This window comes from Crinia signifera, chromosome 1 (assembly GCF_055691185.1).
Source record: "Crinia signifera chromosome 1, ASM5569118v1, whole genome shotgun sequence".
Classification (NCBI taxonomy): domain Eukaryota; kingdom Metazoa; phylum Chordata; class Amphibia; order Anura; family Myobatrachidae; genus Crinia; species Crinia signifera.
The window spans coordinates 435,239,270-435,260,013 of NC_139217.1; the positions used below are offsets into that span (position 1 = coordinate 435,239,270).

The 20,744-nt window shown below is 42.4% G+C and overlaps 1 protein-coding gene across 5 annotated transcripts in view; it reads right to left on the minus strand.

The window, feature by feature from the left end:
- Positions 1-20,744, minus strand: part of IPO11 (importin 11) — a 376,178-nt gene that overhangs the window by 234,756 nt on the left and 120,678 nt on the right. For all 5 annotated transcript variants that reach the window (XM_083153175.1, XM_083153179.1, XM_083153188.1 and 2 more), the window contains exons 8-15: positions 19,331-19,379; positions 16,675-16,745; positions 11,982-12,174; positions 10,696-10,848; positions 6,400-6,443; positions 3,734-3,824; positions 2,032-2,079; positions 686-791 (exon numbers count right to left, since the gene is read on the minus strand). In XM_083153175.1, coding sequence (XP_083009301.1) covers positions 686-791; positions 2,032-2,079; positions 3,734-3,824; positions 6,400-6,443; positions 10,696-10,848; positions 11,982-12,174; positions 16,675-16,745; positions 19,331-19,379 — 755 coding nt within the window. The remainder of the gene's footprint in view (positions 1-685; positions 792-2,031; positions 2,080-3,733; positions 3,825-6,399; positions 6,444-10,695; positions 10,849-11,981; positions 12,175-16,674; positions 16,746-19,330; positions 19,380-20,744) is intronic.

Here is a 20,744-nt window from a genome sequence, read left to right on the forward strand (position 1 = left end):
TGCGCTCGGTGCTGAAACAGGCCCAAGAAGAAGAAATGTGTGATATAAATGTACTGCAGACACAGGATATGAAAAGTTCTCAGAAACGATATGTAAGTATGGAGGGAGGGACAGACATGACAGTCTAAAATTGGCAGCTGTGCGGACTTCATTTATCTTTGAATAAGGCCCATAGTATGTTAAAATACCCTGGATTTAATTACGGACATGTGATCTTTCTTTTACTACCTGTGCTGACATAAAGCATGTTCGTTGTAACTACAAGTATAAAGTCCCTGCTCTGCATCTGTCAGTTTGTATGTGCTAACTATAAAATTTTGGAACTTTTAGGTGTAATGAAAAAAATAATCTATGACAAAAGGGAGCCGAGCAGTAAAGATTTTAGTGAAGCAAGTCAAAGAAAAAGATTGAGTCATATTCGGTTTCTCCATAGAGCCCTGTTTACTGATATGAAGTTTTTCCCTTTTTTGTTCCCCTTTACTATTTATGTTACAGACAATTCCTTTTCCACGAAGTGGAGAAGGCCAAACTGGTACAGGATGATGGAAGGGATGACCATACAGACATGAACGGCTAGCCGGTATGAATGCCTGTCGCCGTGCAATAAAAGATGTAGGTCACAGAAAAATGCCGCTGTCAGCATTGTGTTTTCACCTTATACAGAAGGTGGGTGAAATATTCTCACCTTTCATGTGTAATTTGAAGTTCTCCCAGCAGCTGACTTTTAAACCACTCATCGAAGTCCACACTATCAAATAATTCATAAGCAGCAAGTCCAACAGCGTTGTAAACTAAGGGCCGATGGATGAAAGGGAAAATGCTCATTAGTCATAAAAATGAACAGAGGTGCCAGGAAAGATCTGACAAACACAAGTCTCCACATATGAAATAGCCAAAAATAACACTTAAAGCACTTATAAAAAAAAAAAATTCTTATGGTCACAAATATGCACACAATAAGATAAATCACATCTTACACACAGAAAAACAAGCTAGCCCACTGGTTCCCAAACTGTGCCCTGTGGCACCCTAGGGTGCCCTGGATTGGTGGTCCATGTCCATAAAAAATAATTTATGCCCAAAGTAAAAAAGCACATTGTAGACAGAACAGAAGTGAATCCAGTCCATTAGCACATAACTGATACTAAAGGTCCATAGACACTGGGTGACTATGCCCAGCATGTATGGACGGGTGTGGTATAGGGTACCGACAGTCGGGATCCCGACAGTCATTAGCCTGACATCGGGATCCCGACTGCCCGGACTCAGACAGCATGGTGAGTGCAACAAAGCCTCTTGCGGGTACGGTGGCTTGATATGCTCGCCACCTATTCTATTCTCCCTCATGGGGGTCGTGGATTCCCACGAGGGAGAATAGCGGGTGGCCGTCGGGCACCCGTCTGTCTGAGTTTTGACAGCCGGGATCTTAACGTTGGGTAAATGACTGTCGGGACCGCATCCGGCACCCGTATGGACAGTGATGATCGCATTCATCGCTGGGGGAAAGCCGCTCAATACATACACACTGAGCGGCTTTGCCCCCTGCCAGGTGCCGACGGAGGGGAGAGGACAGCTTTGTATAGTGCAGAGCTATGCAAATCCGTCCTCAAAGCCGCTCATCTGCTGGTAATACCAGCAGATGAATGGCTTTCCCGGCTATGCTGCGGGAGCGCACCGCAACACTCACCGCTCATCGCCAGGGCATACACACTGGGCGGCTTTGAGCTGAAAGATGCTCAAACCTGCTGTTTGTTCAGCTCAAAGTCGCCCAGTGTGTACGGGCTTTAAGGGTGAGCTATAAACACAATTTACTCAAATTCATATTTTTAATTACTTTATAATTGTGAAACTTGTGCCCTAGGTGTGGCGTAAAAAAAAATTCTGATACTCAGGGGTTCCTTGATTCCAAAAAGTTTGGGTATGACTGGGCTAGCCTATGAAGGTTTATAAATATACATCTTTGCACCGGAATCAATATAGACATACTTAAACATTAAGGACAGATGGGGAAATGTATTACATGTTACCTACCAGTTTCTTTAATGAGTAAAGCATTTAAGTCATCCAGAGGAGTTGGACCTAAAGAAACAAACAGAAACAAAATCTGTATATAAATACAAGCCTCTCCTTTCTAGGTTAGCTTGGATGAAAAGTCAGAGTTTACGTTGCAATTTATAAACAACCACCTCTATAAGATCTTTAGAGATGTTTTACAACAAGTGCACATTAGATGCATGGCTAAAACTGATCAAATAACATACAGCAAATATACCTTTAAGCTATTCTTTAAGTGGGACTATTCACAAATATGTCAAGCTACAAATAAAGTACCATTGAACAAGGTGCTGTGTGATTAGAGATCCACTGATGTGGTCAGCAGATTGCAGGTAGACTAAACATTCAGCTGTCAGATTCTACATTAACCAAAGCCTTGTGCTTCGTCATTGCACAGTACATGCCAAGGCGAGACTGACAGTGCAGCTGGGAAGTACACAAGCAGTACCGTATAGTTCCTTTTACAACAGAAAAGTTGAGGATTTTTTTAAATATATATTTTCATTTATCATTGACAATATTGAATCAAAACTTTATATAAACAGCTATGTTGGTGAGAAAGTTAAGTATCAGAAAGTGAGATTTGGATGTATTAAACTTTTATTTTTCATGGGTGTCAGTGTGTGTTTTTTTTTAACTATTTCTATGACTGTGGAACTACAAGTGCCAACGGGCCCTTTAATGCCCCGCATGCTGGGACTTGTGGTTCTCCAAGTCCCAGCATGCGGTGGAGGCTTGCTGGGACTCATAGTGCCACAGTTTTAGACAATAGTTTTTCATTCTAATTTTTACACTTTAATCAGCCCGCTACCCAACGCTAAGGGGTACCAGGGACAGCACCAGGCTTCAGCCTGGACAGGTAAGTCCTGGAGGAAGGGGGGGGGGGGGCTTTATTTGGGGGGTCCCCACTTCCCCGGGACCCCTGGCCAGGCTGACTGGTCGGTAGCGTTAATGTTTTGGCCGGGGGGACTTGTATAAAAAGTCTCCGCCCGGCTGTAGCATTACCCTGCTGGCTGGTTGGGCCTGGGGCTGGTTCTTAAAATACGGGGGACCCCTATTAATTTTGTCCCCTGTATTTTGGGAACCAGACCCGGCCCTGCAGCCAGCACGGATCTGACTTATTCGTGCAGACTGCCTATATGAATTTGTATATACAGCCACTCATACGAATTAATACAACATCGGGGACTACAAAGCAGTCGTATTTGACTGCTTTGTAAATTCCCCTCCGGAATACAAAATTGCATAACGCTAAAACAGTATTAAGAATACGAAAAATCATATTCTTATTATTAGTAAATTTCCCCCAACATGTGGTGACACTGGAACACACTATTTATACAGATATTATATACAGCCATTTAGACCTAATACATTGAATAAAGAGCACTACACAGATTATTCAAACATATTAATATTGTTACAGGAGTAATTGCTAAACAAGCTGGTGGCTCATGGGATGCCATCATTAGTATTCCCTGTGATAACACACTTGTTGCTTTATAAAGAGGAAAAAAACTTTGACTCCTTTCAGCTAATAGACACAATGTAAAGTCGGCGCATTTTCCTCCCATGTCTGTGATTATCAGAAGGTGCCTGACACCATCACGCTCAGAGACAGGTGCGCTGGCAGCAAGCTCGAATCTTTCATGTCACAGCGATGAGAAAAGACTCTTACCTTGCAGGGTGTGAACCATGTCCAAGAGCACAGGTGTGAGGATCTGGCTGTACTCATGAAATATGTCAATGAACAGCACTTCAGAACAGGGCTGGGAAAGAGACAGATATATTGTACGTAGAATATATGCAGCTTGCTGGTGTTATGAAATTATTATAATGCATTTAAGGAGATTGGTTTGGTTGAGTCAAAATATTAACAGCAAAATGCCGACATTACTGAAGGCATTATTTAATTTATTTATTTATAGGATCCCGTTTCATATGCATCCCACCAATCAGCCCACAGGGCCTTATTCTAGTTCACTCTTTCTGAAAAAATCCTTCTTTGATGGACAAAACCATGTGCACTGCAGGTGGGGCAGATGTAACATGTGCAGAGAGAATTCGATTTGGATGAGTTATTTTGTTTCTGTGCACGGTAAATACTGGCTGCTTTATTTTTACACTGCAATACAGATCTCACTTTGAAGTAAAACCCCACCCAAATCTAATTCTCTCTGCACAAGTTACATCTGCCCCCCAGCAGTGCACATGGTTTTGTCCATCTAAGAAGGATTTTGTCAGAAAGAGTGAACTAGAATAAGGCCCACCGTGTAATAGCGCCTCCATCACTGGCCAAGCATGGGGCTTACATACAAAGATCCAGCACCCAGATACATAGCAGCAAAAATAGCTAAAAGAGATTAGACATCTCTCTATGGAGGATAAATAATAGAAGTGCATTGGCCAAACTACGATAATCACATCTACGTAAATAGTATCTGCAGTAAGTTAGACACCCCCACCCCGTGTCAGAGCACACAGTTGAATATAATCAATGAATGCACAATCAGTGGGGGGCCCGGTGACCACAATGAACAATATAGTTAACAATATTGTTTATGTGCATATGCCCTGTATCAGGGGTTCTCAAACTCGGTCCTCAGGACCCCACATAGTTCATGTTTTCCAGGTCGCCCGTCAGGTGCACTCATTACTGACTTATACATTTTAAAAGATCCACAGGTGGAACTAATTATTGCAACGCTGTGTAAACGCCTCCTGTCAGCTTCTGTGATCCGCCGCTGAGTCTTGCATAAACAGCGGCCCTCTGAGTAACTGTCAGGACGGACTATAATGTGTTATGCACTCAGGACCAGTGGAGCAGTGTCAGAAGACGCAGACACTGGCTTTGGCATGCCACACCCCCAATTTTTAAAATACAAACTTCTGATGAAGCCGCTGACGTATTGTAGGCGGGGAAACGCGTCATCTCACCGTCACTTTTGACCACCGCTACCTTCCGAGCCGGGGAATTCAACGCCGGAGCTGGGAGTCCTTGAAAAGGCTGCACTAACTACGGGAAGACCAGCAGCCGGGGACCCGCTCCAGGTGAGCCGAACCTTACCCCCACCAACTGAGACGAGGGGCACCAAAAACCAGAGCTGAGAGTCCCTGTGAGAGCTGCGTAAATTGGAAAAACTAGCAGCCGGGGACCCGCTCCGGGTGAATCACATCCTGTCCCCAGGAATACAAATCTGACCCTTTTGCCTGGGTCCAACGGAGTATAAGTATCAAAATCATTTTTATTCTTTGCTGAATGAATGAGCACTAAAACTGCTTGTCTTGCTTGTTCTCAAAGGACTAACTGCTTGTCTTGCCTGGTCTTAAAGGACTAACTAACCTGCTTATCATTAAGTGCTGACTAATCCGCTTATTAATTGCTTGTTGCTGGATAAAGTTTATCGCATATTTTCCTTGAATTGAACAGGACACTAATATATATATTTTTTTCTAATATTCCCTACAAAATCTAATTGAAGGCTAAAAAAGAGCCCCCCGGGAAAAAAAAAGGGAAAAAAAGGAAAATAATCCAGCTGGGTCCATCAGTTGGAATATATATATTTTTAATGTGGAAGAGCTATTTGACCATGCAGTAATATGTTTTTATTTTTAATAATATCGTGTATGTATATGTTGTGATAATTATATTCTCTACCGGCCGGTGGTATTGCACATTGTATTTATTGTGTTTTCCTTTTTATGAAAATAAATCATTAATTGATAATTGAATTGTAGTCTTTAAAGCGCCGCTTACACTGTGTTTCTTTTGACTATTGTTCTCCTTAAGGGTTGAGTATCCCTTATAAGCGGCTGCCTAGGACTACAATTAGTGCCCCGCGCTTGGTTATAATATTTGTCTATTTTAAACTTCGGAGTTGTATGAAAAATATCGGATAGAACTCTGAATCAAGTCCATAAGCACACTTGAATGACCCTCAGCATTTATGCAGCACTGATGCAGTGTTTACGCAGAATATTACAAACTGAATCGTATCTCTCCACGTTAATGTTTTATATGTTCCTTGAAATACGTTTGCGTGTATTTCTTCATATATGTGCGTTACAGTCATGTGGTTTATATGCAAAGGGCATGCTGTAAATACAAAGTAAGAATTAATGATGAAAAATCCATATAACAATTTCAAGAAAGTTTTTTGAAAAGGTCATTTTGTTGGAAAACAGACGGGGATTAGAAAAGATGACATTCTGAGGAAAGACCCTAAGGAAATTAACCATGTAACGTTATTACATTTCCCTGCTTAAACGCATGAGCAACAGTGATACCTACAGTATTTCCTGAACTGAAAGAAAGGCCAAGAGTGAATAATTTAGAAGACGTACCCTCAGACTGTACTTCCAGGAGTCACCGCCGCTCTCCTCCACAGCTACAAATGGAATGAGAGAGAGATCATCACTGACAATAGAGCACACTGCTTCCGTATACATATAATCTACATTTCTCATTACAGCTTGCTATTGTGTTTGCAGGCTGTGGATGAGAACATTAGGCCTTATTTTGGTTCATTCTTTCTGACAAAATCCTTCTTAGATGGGCAAAACCATGTGCACTGCAGGTGGGGCAGGTGTTACTTGTGCAGAGAGAATTAGATTTGGCTGGGGTTTTACTGCAAAGTGAGATCTATATTGCAGTGTAAAAATAAAGCAGTCAGTATTTTCCCTGCACAGAAACAAAATTACTCACCCAAATCTAATTCTCTCTGCACATGTTACATCTGCCCCCCTGCAGTGCACATGGTTTTGTCCATCTAAGAAGGATTTTGTCAGAAAGAATGAACCAAAATAAGGCCCATTGTAACAACAGTTTGAAGTACTGGAGAGAGCAGTTTTAGGACTGTGCAGCGTATTACACCTAAAAGCAGGTGTGAGTGAAACTGGTCTGCAAGGTCCCATGATTCACAAGACAACATTGACAATGCCAGCACTTTAAGGTGCTTGAAACATAGAATGTGACGGCAAATAAGCACTTGACCGCCCTAATCACATGTACATGCACACACATACACTGGGGTTAATTTATTGTCAGCAACCAATTAACCTTCCAGTATATTTTTGGATTGTGGGCGGACACAGTACAGGACAGGGAGAATATACAAACTCCACAGTCCGAGCCATGTGGGAATCAAATTCATGACCTCAGTGCTGTGAGGCAGTAATAGGTGGGGATAATTTAACTAAAGGTTTTGTGCATGGGAGTGGGGTAGTGCTGCAGTGTCACCTATCTGCCAATGTGACAATGATTAATGGTGCTGAGCATTGGGAGCCAAGGCGCACTGAGTGCAGAAGTGTGCAGTGCATTACTGGGAGTTGACTAAGTCCCATAAGGCTTCGCACAAGAGGTCAAAAGCTGAGAGGCTTGTGCTGAGCTCTGCTTGGTGGAGCCCATCACATACTTCTCAGGCCCATGGAGGACAGCAGCAGCGGCCTCATCATGGGAGGGTTTTTAATCAGAGGCAGTGCTGATCCTGTGAGGTCTCCTACAGAGTAAGGCACAGACGAACAAACACAGTCTTTTCATGTGGTATTTTATATATGTATATATTTATGTTTATATTACTCCCCCCCCCCCCTGCAGTTACCAATTGACCAAGTTTATACTGCATTTAATCTGTGTTTTGACAGTGTAATATTCTCCCATGCAGTTTGCAGCCAGTAATGACAAGTGGGAGGGGGCACCGCGTCTAAAGTGACCAGGCCCCCCGAAGGCGTAATCCGGCTCTGTACCCTCCTTAAGGATACATTTATTAATCTTATACAAATGAAAAGAGATGAGGTTTCCCATAGCAACCAATCAGTTCCCGTATATCATTTCTCTATTGGCTCCTACAAAATGATAGAATTTGATTGGTTGCTATGAACAAGATCACCTCTTTTCATTTTTAGAAGCATTAGTAAATGTACCCGTAATGTGGAGAGCACAGGCCTCATCTTCTACTGTTCCAGCTGCGCTAGCTGTGACAAGCAGACCTTTCACTGTTTACTTGCCTTTTATATTGCTCTAATTAATTCATGCAACTGTTAATGGGATCGCCTTTCAGTTCCATAACGAGGATTAATGACATAGCAATGGGTGACAGAGTAGAATAAATAGTGAGACGGGATACAGCAAATTACGCTTAGTACAATACGAGCCTAAGTTTACAATGTCGCAGTTTCGATTGCAGAGAGTCAGCAAGCAACATACAGGAACCCCACAAGAGGACAGGGCCCCAGAGAAAAAGTTGTATGCAATTTATCACACACTGAAAGCAATTAACTCCTGGGCAGGAAACATGATAGTGAAATGTTCAAACTCATTTCTTTAGGGACTGAAGACTGCGACATATAAATCCAATATGACTCTCCAGAGTGGACTTGGCACATGTTCAGTGATTATACCTTGTAAGTAGGTGGCTGGCTTGTGATTAATGAATCTGAGACTCACTGAGCCGCGGTGCACAGTTTATCCCACTGTGTGCTTACAGCTTGGCACACTTATAAACAAACAAAAATAACAATTATATAGTATACAGAAAAAAAATCAAGCCAAGACACCAAGGCTACAAATGAATAAACAAGGTGTCTGGTGGCCTCTGCTTAGGAATCTGCTATGGGACAAAATAGAGTACCGCGGCACTCAGGACAAACTTCTTACAAGATACAGAAGATCCCATAAGAGCGGCTAAGCCCCTAAGACCCCGTATTATCGCGAAGATGAAAGAAAGAGGAGTTCTGAAATTCTGAAAATCACACAGGGGTCCTCTTTGTTTTGTTAGAAGCTGTCCTGGGGGTCACTGTACTACACACAGTGGAGTACGACCTGTGAACTCTATACCAAATCCATAGGCACTTAAATGATCATGATCGGCAAAGCACCCCACCCTCCCAATGTGCTAGTACTGATTAAAAAAGGTCATTTATCAGTGTAAGACTCTCTCATTGGGCCTTATTTTGGTTCATTCTTTCTGACAAAATCCTTCTTAGATGGGCAAAACCATGAGCACTACAGGTGAGGCAGGTGTTACTTGTGCAGAGAGAATTAGATTTGGGTGGGGTTTTACTTCAAAGTGAGATCTATATTGCAGTGTAAAAATAAAGCAGTCAGTATTTTCCCTGCACAGAAACAAAATAACTCACCCAAATCTAATTCTCTCTGCACATGTTACATCTGCCCCCCCTGCAGTGCACATGGTTTTGTCCATCTAAGAAGGATTTTGTCAGAAAGAATGAACCAAAATAAGGCCCATTAACTCTTAGCTTGTCCTTAGTGATAAGAGGTGAGTAACGCCTTCTCCCCCCTGAGCAAGTTGGGGTGGTATCTATATAGAATCCTCAGTCATATAACCTGGGGGTACACACTATACGATTTATATTTAACAATATCGTTATCATGCATATCGTCTACAGTGTATGTACTTTATCATTAACAATGTGCGCTCCCGTGGATTGTTAGTGATGCCCTTCATCATCTGTACATGTGCAGCTCAATGTTGACTATATAGTCAGCGAAGGTAGAGGATGATGTCACTGAACGACAGTTAACAATATCATTCAGTGTGTATGCACTATATTGTTCGCCTAGAAGTTCAAAAGAAATCACTGCCAATATCGTTCCTAGACAATATCATATAGTGCAGGGCTGGGCAATTGCGGCCCTCCAGATGTTGATGAACTACACATCCCAGCATGCCTTGCATCAGTTTCAGCATGGCCACATAGCAAAACTAACGCAAAGCATCCTGGGATGTGTAGTTCATCAACATCTGGAGGGCCGCAATTGCCCAGCCCTGATATAGTGAGTACTCAGCTTACGCCTGAACATGATAGCATGTAACAATGGTAAGGGGACATATGTTACAGTGGGGGGGAGGGGATCTCACATGACAGTGGGAGGGAGGGAGGGAGTGGGCATTTGGGGACAAGTTAAGAGAAGAAGGACCACCCTAGTTTCCACTAAATTACATCATCATGTTATAATGTACATTTTATATAAGGCTTGTGTTGGGGTTGGGGACCATAGTAATTGACCCATGGACTAGAGAAGTGGTAGCCAACTCCAGTCCTCGAGAGCTACCAACAGTTCACATTTTCCACACAACCTAGCTGCTGCACAGGTGCACTCATTACTCAGGGACATATTTTAAAAGATCCAAAGGTGGAGCTAATTACTTCACTTGTGATTCTGGGCAGATTTATTAAGCTCGGTGAAGTGATAAAGTGTCCGGCCAATCAGCTCCTAACTGTGAAGTTACAAGCTTGGTTTGAAAAATGATAAAAACCAGACACTTTATCACTTCATCGAGATTAATAAATCTACCCCTCAGTGAGGAGATCTGGAAAACATTAACTGTTGATAACTCTTGAGGACTGGAGTTGGCTACCCTCAGACTAGAGGCACTGTACAGTATTTCAAGTCTGACATTTCCAGTAATTTAAAAAGTGAGCATTGCATTAATTACTAATCATGTTATTAAATGTAAATATGAACAATAGAAAATGCGTCCTGTGAGAACATGGTTGTGCTGCAGTCGACTAGTCAGTTCACAAACCTAGATGCATAGTAAATAGGGGCACAGTTGAAGGTGCCGCAGTAAATCAGATAATTATAAGGTAGACAAAATATTGCTCTTGGGCCCTTACCAAACCCCTCTGGATCCTCATCCCACATTGTACGCTCTTCCTCGCCCAGGAGGAAATAATGGGTAACCAGTCTGCGGCATATCTCCATCAGTGCAGGGTAAGTGAAGAATGCCATTTTTATTTGGTGAGCGTTGATGGTTTCTGCTTTGCTGTCTGAAAAATATTGTTGCAATAAGAGATTACCAATAAACAGAAGGCAACAGAGCAGCGTGTTCTATCAGACTCTTTCCTCCACCAGATTAAAGCTTACTATAGTGTCATTTTTTTAAGGTTTAAATGTACAATCTATTGCTCACCCTACAGCAATATAAAGGTTATGCCTTTCTAATCATTTGCTGGATTAGATAGTATCACTAGCAAAATGTATCTTACATTGGTTTTCCAACTTTGGCAGCCTCTATCTGTGCAGCCCGGTCTACACCCACCCTTGTCACACTTCCACCTTCTTTTTTTCTCAACCACTACAGAGCACAAGCCCTCTCAGTCCTCTCTTCCTGCTCATGTCCCCCTTCAACCCTATTCCCTACTGCGGTGTTCCTCCCAGTGTCTGTCTACCCTTAACTTATTGATTCAACCTGTCCATTCCATCTGGCTTTTCCATTCTATCTTTAAATTAAGTATGATCTCATTTTTCCTATGGACAAGAAAACATAACCTATAACCACATCTTACTAGCGGCCTCCAATGTTCTCGTATGTTGCTCTCCAATTTTGGTAACTGGTGGTATCCCACCTTAAAGAACCCTCTCTTAACACCAACCTCTTTACTATAGCCTCCCTTAGTCTCCAATCCAATACTACTGCCTTAGATGCAGGCCCATCTGCATTACAAGTCCCTGCTGTCATCACCCCTGTTCTAGACTGAAAAATCTTGCAAACATCTATCTTACATCTGCACCTCCTTTGTCAACCTTTGCTATAGTGTAATTGTTTTGCTACGTTTTCTTATGAATAATTAGCATTTTGCACAACTTTTCATTTGAACTGCTCGATGCTATGGAGTTTTCTGGTGCGTTACAAATAAGCAGGGAAGAGACATGGAGGAAGTTTAAAAGACAATTAATTGAAATAAATCACATTGTTCTGCAATAAAGCAAACAGGAATCGCATTTGAGTCATTATTACAGCCATCATAAAGGCATCCAGATGGCAGAAGAAATGTCAGGCTTCACAGTCCCAGGAGTGGCCACTGTGCTTCCATTCTAATTTACGAAGAAACTACAAACAACTGTATAAGAACAATGAAAAAAGAATCACTTGCATAATAAATAGGTTGGGTATGTATACCTTCAAAGTTTTTGGATGGTTTAAAGGAATCGTTCTTTACAATCATCTTAATGAGCCTCATGCAATGAACTATGAAACGTTCAAACACGATTCCCTTCCCGACCTCCGTGAAGACGTAGCTCACTGCAAACTCCAGTGCTCTCTGAATCAGTGGAATGAATGCAAATGGATGTTGGTCCAGAAAGTCTAAAAGCTAGAGAGGGAAAGAGAAAGAAATCTATAAGGGAAACCACACTTCAATTTAACACTAACAAATTAAAGGTTACCTTATACCATGCCATAATATATTCATAAATGAACCAGCTGGAGACACCGTAATATAGCTATAAAACTGATACAAAGGGAGAGCAGCAGGAAAACTTTCAGAGAGATAAAGTGGATAGAGATAAAGGGACCGAACTCATCCCATTCACCGATGTTCATGGTTTGCGCGTGCCTTTTGCACCAGACAAAATTGGTGGGTGCGCCCTTGAAAATGCTGGGCCTACTCCTGAGAACGCAGGCGTGTCGATGCCTGCTCGGAGTGGGCGACTGAAGTCACATGACGCCAGTGCCCACCCCAAATTCGGCGGATAAAAGAATAAAAGTCATTTTACACTGACTTTTATTATAGACGGAATGAAAAAGCATTTAATGGGGAGCGACCACCAAATGATTTCTCTGCCGTTCGGCCGAATGCGAACGGATGGGTATGTGAACGGATTAGATCAGAGGGGGGGCATTCAGCAGGGCGGCGTTAATTTGTATGCTAGGCTGCGAGTATACGAAGCCTAGAGAACAGGTCTGAAACCTGCCCATAGTACCAGCCAAGCAGCTATCCTTATGTTACAGGCTGTGGGGCAGATGTATTAAGCCTGGAGAGGAGATAAACTGGAGATAAAGTGAAAGGAGATAAAGCACCAACCAATGAACTGTGTTTGAAAATGACAGTTGGGAGTTGATTGGCCGGTGCTTTATCTCCTTTCATTTTATCACCAGTTTATCTCTACACCAGTCTTAATACATCTGCCTCATTGTTTGAAAAATTACAGTTAATAATTACTAATTATAAATAGACAAACTACTACTACTACAAAGGTCATGTTGACCTTTTGAACCTGTCAACCTAATAACTGCCGACGTAGACACTGTCCAGGCCGAATACCCATGTATGTGTGATTAAGGGGGTTATTCTAGTTCACCTTTTCTGACAAAATCCTTCTTAGATGGAAAAAAACATGTGCACTGCAGGGGGGCAGATGTAAAATGTGCAGAGAGAGTTAGATTTGGGTGAGTTATTTTGTTTCTGTGCAGGGTAAATACTGGCTGCTTTATTTTTACACTGCAATATAGATTTCACTTTGAAGAAAAACCCCACCGAAATCTAATTCTCTCTGCAAAAGTAACATCTGCCCCACCTGCAGTGCACATGGTTTTGTCCATCTAAGAAGGATTTTGTCACAAAAAGTGAACTAGAATAACCTCCTAAAGTGAGCATCATCACAGTTTCCTGTGTGAATGTCAAGTGTCCTAAGTGAAAGTTTCAAGCGTCTCCATCTCAACGTAGCTCTCAGAAACGTAGAGTGTCAAACGATTCTGGTTTCACCAATATAAATAAAAGTTGCATAACAAATTTGTCACTTCTCTAAGATTAACTGCTGGATTATGACTGAGGTTTTTAATAAAGTCCGCGCTCGTGTTTGAACAGTGTATGTTTTGCCGGAATCTTTAAAAAGCAATTTCCATTGTATTGACTTTCTGATGCGTACTGCTACAAACAGACATAATGTTTCAGCGATCTAAGGAAAACTGAAAAAAGTAGTTAAATACTACAAATTCTATTAGATTTTGGAAAACCAGAAAACACCGGAGCGCTGAAGGCGCCGGGAATGAAGCAGAACAACGGCAGTTTAATTTTTGTCCGCTTTCATCGTGCAGCATTTCCTTCATCTTCTGGAAACAAGCAAGCAATTCATTACTGGGTGATTTATTGCACTCTGCAGACACCACAAGACTTTCGCAGGAAACTGACACACAAAAAATAAAATGGACGAAGCTCACGTAAAAATAAAAAAAAAATAAAAATAGGCTTGTCGCTTGAGAAAAGAATCAAGAGACCAAAAAAGTTAGCCATGATCTAAAGATGGGGATATATGCACTGATAAGACAAGATTTTAACAACAGATTAAACACAAGAAAATAAAATCAATTGTTTTCAGAAGTGAAAGTGACATAGTATATTTTATTGGTCAGTGTTAGCCTTGGACGCGTGTGAAGTATTGGTAGCCGTTTATAAAGGTAAAGGCAAGACCACAGGGAAGAACCAAAGCTGTACCTTCAAAAAGTAGTTGATGCTCAAGGTTTTGAGGAACATGTGTAAACATATGTAGACATAGGGGGAAAAATTGTATACTATACATATGTTATATCAAGGTGTGTAACTAGAATTTTGTGGGTCCCATAGCAAAATCTTGAAAGGACACACACACACACACAGTCAATACAATACCCCTAAAGCTGGCTACACATTGGGTGATTTATCAATAACAAAATATCATCACCGATATCACATGCATATCGTCCAGTGTGTGCGGTCAATATTGTTAACGACACCCCCCTGTTGTCTATATATGCAGCTTAATACCATCAGAGGCTGCATGTGCGGAGCAGGGGGAGGGTGATATCACTAACCGTTATTGTGAATCATATGGGTCAGAGTGTATGGATTAGATCATTCTCCAGCAAAACCACCGATACAGTTGACTTTATCGGCGGCTGCAGGAATTGCTTCAGTGCATACCCAGCATTAGGGTAACGAGAGAGAGTGAGTGGAGTGAGAGGATGTTAGGGGGAGACAGAGCGAGAAAGAGAGAGAGGTAGATGGAGAGAGAGCTTGAGAAAGAGAGAGGGGGTTGGGAGACAGCATTAGAATGAGAGAGGGAGGGCGACAGCTTCACAGAGAGAGAGAGAGAGAGAGAGTGGAGAATGAGAGAGGGGCAGGCAGAGAGAGAGAGAGAGAGAGAGAGAGAGAGAGAGAGAGAGAGAGAGCAACAGTGTGTGAAAGAGAAGGAGGGGAAGGCAAAGAATATAGAGGGAAGGACAGAGAGAGAGAGAGGGGGAGGAGCAAGCATTACTTTGAGTGGGGGCACTTTACAGCATTAGGCCATGCCCCCTAAATGTCCGTGAATCACAGCACTGATAGAAGCTGGCAAGGCTTGTGAGAACTATGCCTCAGTGGGTTGGGGAGCGCCGCTCCTGCAAATTAGTATGGTGTCCCAGATGGTCGTTTGCGAACAATACTGGTTTGGTGTGTGTCCATAAACCTGGCTGGATGCTTTGTACCTTGTGTGATCAGAAGTTGGCCCTGTCTCGGGCAACCAATTTCGGCTCCAACTTGTAAGCAGGTGGTGGTGTTCCCATAGATGGTTATCCAGTAGGCGAAACGAATTAGTGGGGATCCAAAATGCGCAAAAAGTGGTGGAGAGCTGGTCCAAGTGGGATAACAAATAAGTACAATTCCAACATAAGAGTGTGGCCTGACTCTTATGTTGGAATTGGACTTATTTGTTGTCCCACTTGGACCAGCTCTCCACCACTTTTTGCGCATTTGGATCCCCACTAATTCGTTTCGCCTACTGGATAACCATCTATGGAACACCACCACCTGCTTACAAGTTGGAGCTGAAATATAGATATCACATTTTCTTCTACAACAGTTTACATATATGTCCCTTATTGAGTATTATATCCAGCTGATCTGTTTAATACTAAAGTCATTTAAACCACATGGTCACTTTATAGCAGGGGTTCTCAAACTCGGTCCTCATACCCCACACAGTTCACGTTTTCCAGGTCACCCGGCAGGTGCACTCATAACTCACTGACACATTTTAAAAGATCACAGGTGGAGCTAATTATTTCACCTGTGATTCTGTGAGGAGACCTTCAAAACATGCACCGTGTGGGGTCACAAGGACTGAGTTTGAGAACCTGTGCTTTATAGCTCTGACATCAGTACTAGTCCATATTATATGCATACTATACATAATTACTTATTCCACTAAAGCTATTCATAGTTCTAAAAAAAACATTCATGTTAAATATTTCCATGGACAATGTCGTGACTATTAAATGAAAACCTATTGCACATATGTTACATGTCTAGCAGACATGGAATCACATTTAAGAACCATTTCCCTATGCTGTATCTGCAACAGGACCACAGAGCAGCCACGCATGGTAGCAGGAAGCTTCACATGAACACACGAGTGGAGGGAGAGCTGAAGTGTGAATTATGTGATGACAGAAAAAAGGGAATTGCTAGTGGTAATTGTACCTCTCCCACTCCATACTGCAGCCTATTATATTTCCAGTGCAATTGAGATGAAGCACGGACCATGAATGCAGCCACATCAAAGTAAAAGGTATTTCTAGACATGTCTGCACCTTCCCCCACCTCTGCAAACCGTGGGCCATTTTATTTTCAATTGAATGATAAAAATATATTTCTGTAAGCAAAGCACAGGTGCCAGGCTCTCATTTGTACTTCACTTAAATGGACTTGCAAGAAAGATCAGAAAAAGGGAATTAGCAAAATGACAAGACGGCGTGATTTAAACAGATGCGAATCAATCTTAACTTAAGCGACAGATCAAGTGAGATCATTGAGGTGAATGAATGAGAATATCTTCAGCTGAATTTGCTGACGTCTTACCACTTTAGTAAATAATACGATGATCTTTTCTATCCTCTCCCTGCATACGTGTTCGGCTCCGATACCTCTGCCTAAAACACAAAAAGCAGAGAATTGCACGTCACAAATCTTTATCCTTAGGGTAAAACTAATGATGTTGTTGCTTCATTCTGAATATCGAATACAAAAAATTAATAGGAAAGAGTTAAAGGAACCAAAGACAAACCACCCATTGCTAATCGGACTCCTGGCTTTCTCAATTATGGGGTGTATTCACGAGGGGGTTAAACGGCGAGGATAGCCGAAAACAAGCGATCCTTGCCGTTTAACCCCAGTGCCGGACGCTCCCCGTATTCAACATTTCTGGGAAATCCTCGCTGTCAGAGAACAGGGAGGATTCCCCCAAACAGCGAGGCTCGCAGTTAATGCAGGGAGCCTGCTGCATTTAGCCACAAGCCTTGCTGTTTTAACGGCCACATACGCCGTTTCCCCCTCGCTCCAAAAACCTAGTGAGGGGGAAACGGTGTGTGCAGGGAGTCAGTTGAATATTGACAAATCATTAAATACTGCCCAAAGAGTTACTTACTGATCAGAACATTTTGTAATGACAGATCTACATTTAAACAATCATTAACTATCAGGCTGAAGTGGCGACAACTGCCACAGGAAGCCCAGGTAGGATTTACGCAGATAACTTATGTGTGCTGCTCTAAAAGATGCATCGACACTTACAATATAATAACACAAAATGCAGTCAACAAGTTGACAATTTGAATGTTGACATTGCTTTAACGTGGACATATGATTTTAGAGTTATAATAAGGTTAAGCTGCAGTTAGAGTTAAACGGCGGTTAGAGATCGGAATAATCAGGATTAATCCTGCAAACCCACAAACACTGTCAGTCTGTACACAGGATAATTGCTGCATCACAATTTGCAGCAGCCAGAAAGGAGCAGGGACAGCTCCTGTACGAAGTGATGAAGCTGCAGTGCGACTGGTAAATACACAGACTGGCTGCCTATCAGGCCTTCTACTGCACAACTGTTGGTAGGAAACATAACCCTGTAACCATCTGCAGCACAGGCATTTACCCCGGCAAAACCTAAAGAGTGAAGTAAGCAGATGCTGAATATAGAGGATCCACTATAACGGGCCAGAAGGTACACAGCGTTCTACAGGGGGTTCGGTTTAGACTGTGGGGTGTTAGGGACTAGCGGGATAAGGTCAGGCTGCAGGGGGGGGGGGGGGGGTTAGACTGTTAGAAGGGAGGGTTGGGGGGGGGGGGCAGGTGGTAGGTAAGTGTACTTACCTAACCTTTTTTAGGAATCACTCCATTAGGATGCTGGTGTCAGTATACGGATCACCAGCACCCTCACCGCCGGTCATCCCAATGTAACGGGTACCTAACATTTGTGCTGACTTTTATTTTCCTTTTACTGCTTATTTGTTTTGTACTCTAGAAGAATCGTTATATGCACTTTTAACAATATCTACTATGTACTATTACGGTGTGTTTATGTTTTTATCATTTCACTTGCATGTACCCTGGTCCATACACATCCGTGAGCCGGGGCTGGGACCTGTAGCTTATTACCACCTGGAGAGCTACAGGCCTATGCAATGCAATCATTTTCCCCACCCGTTATAGTGGACATTTAGGGCATTCAGGCCGAATAAAAAATGGCTTACCAGCTTTATCTAGATAGTCATTTATTCACATGGGATCTTACAGACTGACAGTGTCAAACTTTAATGCAATTATTGTCTGGTCTGCGTTAGATCCATAGCAGCTAGACTAATAAGCTGTCAGAAATGTATACTTTGGTTTAGCGCCTGTGTTGTTGCAGGATAATCATTAGACACTTAATTATTCAGCTTTGCCAAGGGGAGAGGGGTGAGGGAGGGAGAGAGAGCGGGAGAGAGAGGAAGAGAAACAGGGGGAGAGAGAGAGTGAGTGAAGGAGAGAGGGAGAGAGGGACGGGGAGAGAGAGAGCAAGTGAGGTAGAGAGAGAGGGACGGGGAGAGAGAGCAAGTGAGTTAGGGGTGAATTTATGAAGCTTGGAGAAGTGTTATCTATCCCCATAAAGAACGTTATGAGCAAGGTGATAATGGTTCAGCCAATCAGCTACAATATGTAAATTGACAGGTAAGAGCTGATTGGCTGAACCATTATCACCTTGCTCATAACGTTCTTTATGGGGATAGATAACACTTCTCCAAGCTTCATAAATTCACCCCTTAGGGAGAGAGGGACGGGGAGAGAGCAAGTGAGTTAGGGAGAGAGAGACGGGGAGAGAGAGAGAGCAAGTGAGTTAGTTAGGGAGAGAGGGATGGGGAGAGAGAGCAAGTGAGTTAGGGAGAGAGGGACGGGGAGAGAGCAAGTGAGTTAGGGAGAGAGAGACGGGGAGAGAGAGAGCAAGTGAGTTAGGGAGAGAGGGACAGATAGAGAGAGGGGGGACAGGGAGAGAAAGCGCTCAAGAGAGAAAGAGAGATTAAAGAAAGTATGAGCACTTACATTGCAATCTGTATTTTACGTTTTCATTGCAGAATAGAAGACAATTCACCATAAATAATAAATAACAGTAATTATGTAAGAGAACATGAAGTATATCCCAAGAACATTCGGAACTATGTTTTCTACCCGTGTCATGGGAAGGGGTACAAGAGGTACTTACTGCATTCTAAAAACTGTCTCAAACGGTCAAATACAGCATGAAGGAAACCCTGAAAGAAACATGATTAGGTCAGTTAGATGTCATACAGTATATCATACATCACACACACTGTGGCCCTGATTCCGTAAGGAACGCATACGATAAGATGCTCGCAGCAATCCTTTATGCAATCCTTAAGCAACGCAAATGCAGGAGGAGGTGCATACCACTCCCTGCCTGTATTTGCGATTACAGTTTAAGAGGAGCATCACAACCATCGGTACAACAGGGGGTGTGGCTTCATCTTGGGTGGGTGGTGCAGAGACATGGAAGCGCCACTGTGGCCCCAAATTAGCGGCATTGTAAAGCGGCAAGGGAGGGGATGAAGCTACAGTGATGCAATTTGAGGTTAGGTCTATGTTGACACATCTGTTTTCTTCTATATATAGTTTTTTTATACAGGAAAATGTTTCAAGTTGAGATTGTAACTTTTCACCCCCTATCCTCAAAAAAAAACTGCTTTAGCAAAGTAAATTGAAGTTCTCTTTAGGGTACCAGGAATCTTATACTGACCCTGCCCTCAAGAAGCTATCATTGCGATGGTGGCACCACGGAGGAGGAGAAACCCACTTGCCAGCACAAGGTAAGAACACTCTGAGAGCAGGGTGTACGGTGCAGGGCCCCTCGGGACCCATGCACCATTTATTAATACGCTGGTGCCTCTCTGTGTACAATGCAGATACAATGGTATTTTGTTAATACGGGAACTAAATTTCTTCATTGCCTTCAGCTTTGTACGATGTCTGTGCACTGAGGCTCTATACATATGAATGCACTGTATAAAGAGCACAGTAATAACTTAGGAACTGAGAGGCACACACTTGTGAGAGCCTTTGTAAAACTAATGCTCTTTAATATCCTCCAATTTTGCTCACAAGCCCAAGAAAGAAAATAAACAGTAAGATAGACGGATGCAACAATTGTCATACATTATGTATTAGGTCCCTCAGCAAATACAGAAGCCTTCAAGGACTTCTTTATCTTCTGAATGTTTCCATTTTCCTGTTGGATGGCAGATATTTATATTTGCTTTTACACAGCCTGAGATTTCCAAATATACTATGTCTACGGTGCTGCTTACAGCTTTGGGAAATACTCCATATATACAAAGTACCAATATAATGTAAACAGAAACTGCATTAGTTTGAAAACATGATATCTACTTCGCTAAAATCAGGACAAATAGCTCTCTCCCCTGTTCTAGCCCTGTTCTTTCTGATCCACACAAACAATGAATCTTTTGACCATTAGCAATTGGGAATGTCCAAGGAAAATCAGGACAGTTGAGGAGGTATGTACAGTAATATAGAAGGCTGAATAACATTGAGGGACCAGGCTGATTGATACTGGTTATTAAAGAAAAATCTCTTACTAT